General features: G+C 39.2%; 1 protein-coding gene across 3 annotated transcripts; it reads right to left on the bottom strand.

Moving 5' to 3' along the window:
• Positions 1–1,090: 1,090 nt before the first annotated feature.
• On the bottom strand, positions 1,091–3,076 carry RPL22L1 (ribosomal protein L22 like 1). 3 transcript variants are annotated; one of them, XM_026061899.1, is made up of 4 exons: positions 2,984–3,076; positions 2,664–2,756; positions 2,143–2,264; positions 1,091–1,344 (listed from the first exon to the last, which is right to left on the bottom strand). In XM_026061899.1, exons 1-4 carry the CDS (start codon positions 2,990–2,992, stop codon positions 1,200–1,202), a joined length of 369 nt encoding a protein of 122 aa, XP_025917684.1. In that variant the 5' UTR covers positions 2,993–3,076; the 3' UTR covers positions 1,091–1,199. The 3 variants fall into 3 exon arrangements, 2 of the variants coding, with proteins under 2 accessions (XP_025917684.1, XP_025917678.1); XM_026061893.1 differs by having other exon boundaries at positions 2,978–3,050; XR_003252887.1 differs by lacking the exon at positions 2,984–3,076 and having other exon boundaries at positions 2,143–2,334.
• Positions 3,077–3,101: the final 25 nt, after the last annotated feature.

Here is a 3,101-nt window from a genome sequence, read left to right as displayed (position 1 = left end):
TCTTCTTCATGCATCCATTTTCCAATATTGAACAAATACAGTAGCACTAATTCCACTGAGTTTTCATCGTAATTATTTGTGAATCCACTTCTGGGTTTGTGTGTTTAAAAACGTACTCTACATGGCCATTTCAAAAGAGGTGGCTGCCTTCTAACAGCCTTTGAGTAAATTCACTAGTGCACTGGAACTTGAGAGTAAATATTCTAATTACTCACACAAGAAACAATGTACTACCGGTTTGAGAGAGAATACTGTATGGAAATGGATATGCACGCAACAGTTACTACACTTGGAGGCTCACAAATACCAGTGTTTGGTACTAGAAAACCAGCTTAATCTCACTTGATATTACATAAATGAAAGAACTAGCTTCTAGGATTTGGAGTGCTTGCCTTTAAATGCAGAAAGAACCAGCCACTTGCTTAAAGAAAAAGTATTAGGATTAAAGAAATAACCCCAGCAGTTAAATATGAGAAGAACCATAAGATAAACTATGATTCAAGTGGAAATATCTATATGGATTTAATGGGGTTCATTTCACTGGCAATGTTAAAGCGCATCTTATTGCTTCCTTTAACTTTTAAAATGTTTTACCTAGATGCTGGCAATGAGGTTTGTCCCTACCTCCTTAAATGTGAGTTATACATAAATCTAGCTAACAAATCTGTATTTGTTATGCTCCAGTTTGGTCTGTGGTTATACATAACAATAGTACAACAAATTACTGGTTTAGATAAATCAACAGAAATAAGATCTTGCTCTTTCAAATACTTAAGTCTGTTTTTTAACCAAAATAATTAAAAGCAAGCACTTAATTTTATATAAATAGCTTCACACAAATTAACAAAAGTAGCTGGTACTTTTAGTCACAAAATGCTCTAGCAGAATTTGTATAAACACGATTAAACACTCTGATGCATCTGCCCTACATTTTTACTGGTCAAAAGGCTCAGTTCTCTTCTGCTGGACTTTCAGTGATATCATGTTGAACAGCTTTGATTTCCAGTAATGGAAGCAAAACTGCAATTCAAATAATTCCCCAGGCTGCCTTCAATTATGATTTAAGAAAAACACTTGCAAACTAACCATGCTCTGTCAAACAGAGTACAAAATCTTTATTCACCAATAAGTTAAAGTGTTCTCATAAATAGATGTTCTAGTCTTTTGTACACTGTATTGCATATAAAGCTAAGCTTCATTTATTCCTCAGACTCTGATCCTTCTTCATCTTGACTGATTTGGAAGTAGCGTAGTTCGTATGTCTCCTTGTCAGAGGCAACCACACGAAGCCAGTCACGAAGATTGTTCTTCTTGAGATACTTCTTTGTGAGGTATTTTAGGTACCTTAAAAACAGTAATTACACATTAAAACTTTGCCGTAGTGTCATTTAACAATTCTTACTGTTGTCTGCCTTCCATCCAAGATATGGTTCTGGCAGCGCCACAAACAGCATAACTTTTAGATACTGAATTTTTCAAGGGGTCGCTCCATTTAACACACAAATTATATCCAGAAATCAAAAATTATGTATAACAGATAAATCTAATTTTTCATTCTTAGTGTATGAGAATAATGTATTATATGATACTATTTGACTATACAATACAATGCTAGTAACTCAAAAGCAAATAACTCTAACTCCATAGATATTAGTATAGCTGTACCACCTAAATGAAGGGGGAAAAAGAACTATACCTCTGCTCTAAGCAGTGTATTGTTCTATTGCATACCCCAACACAGTAAGCAATTTTAGGCTTCATTTGACTTAAGGGATTCTTTTGTCATATACACACATTGCATACACATAATATTTTAACACATCCATTAAAGTAATAAAACAATCGCCTGTGATATGAATCCAGTTATGCTTTTTAAAAGCATATCTTAGCTCAATATACTTCTAACAACCTATATCAAGCATCTAGGTATTACTATGTCTGTATTAGAGGGAGCACTGATTTGCAATTTAAAGTGCTATTTTTAATAGCTAATATTGATAAAGTCTGGCTGCATCATGTTTGTAATTAACATTTACAGATATTAGTAAGACTAATACTTTCTCCGTAAAAGTGTGTCACGTTCAACATATCACTGTTCAAAATTCACTACCACAAACACAACAGAAGGAAACCTATGCTGACCTTTTAGAAAACTGCTTCTCAGATGTCACCGTGATCTTGTTCTTCAAACGTTCAATGTGAACAGTGTTCCCCAAGTTTCCAGTTTTTCCGTTGACCTTAACCTTCTCCTTTAGGAACTGTTCCTGTTTCAACATTAGAGCACAAATACAACACTAGGGAATGGCACCCTAGGTGTGCACTAGGGAAGGGACCCTAGCCATACAGCAGGCATTAAAAATCATGTTTACTGTAACCTGATAGTATTTGTAATGACGTAAGCTATTACAACGTGCAATTAAAAAATATCCTTGTGTTAGCACGTGATTCAACTTAAAGCGGTTCTATTCATGGATAGGTACAGAAGAGCTTATCCATAAAGGAAATTTAAATCCATGAAGTTTTTAAAAAGTGACCAAAAAGCTAAAGAACACGTGCTGATGTTGCTAACTGAGAATGTAACGCGCAGCTGCAGTCCAGCTTTTGCAGGTGCTGCTGTGGGGATTCTGACACGCGCCGCAGGCACCAACGAAACCCGCACTTACGAAATTCCCGGAGTCAAAGATTCCATCTTCAACAGGATGGGTCAAGTCCAGGCAAAATTTCCAAGTTGACTTTTTAGATTTTCTGTCCTTTTGCTAAAAAAATAAAAAATAAAAATACAATAAAATAAAATACAATAAAACAAACGGCGGCTGCCAGGGGAATGCTCTCCCCGCCGTTCCTGCAGGCCCGGCCGGGCCTCCGCGGCGCGGCGCCAGCCCCCCACCCGCGCAGCCCCCCCGGGTGCTCCCACCGCGGGGCCGGGGTGACCCCCCCTCCCCGGGTGCCGGGTCAACCCGCGCCCCTCTCCGCGCACACTCACCGGCGCCATGTCGCCCCCAGCACTCTCGCGGAAAGGAAGGCCGCCGCGGCAGGGCACGCTTTTATACCTGCGCGTGTGACGTCACGGCGCACGCCGCGCGGGGCGGGGCGGGGCCTAG

The sequence above is a fragment of the Apteryx rowi genome, unplaced genomic scaffold (genome assembly GCF_003343035.1).
Source record: "Apteryx rowi isolate R43461 unplaced genomic scaffold, aptRow1 scaffold_10, whole genome shotgun sequence".
NCBI classification, from domain to species: domain Eukaryota; kingdom Metazoa; phylum Chordata; class Aves; order Apterygiformes; family Apterygidae; genus Apteryx; species Apteryx rowi.
The sequence above is the reverse complement of the archived record's forward strand: the minus strand, read 5'-3'. Positions and strand labels throughout refer to the sequence as shown.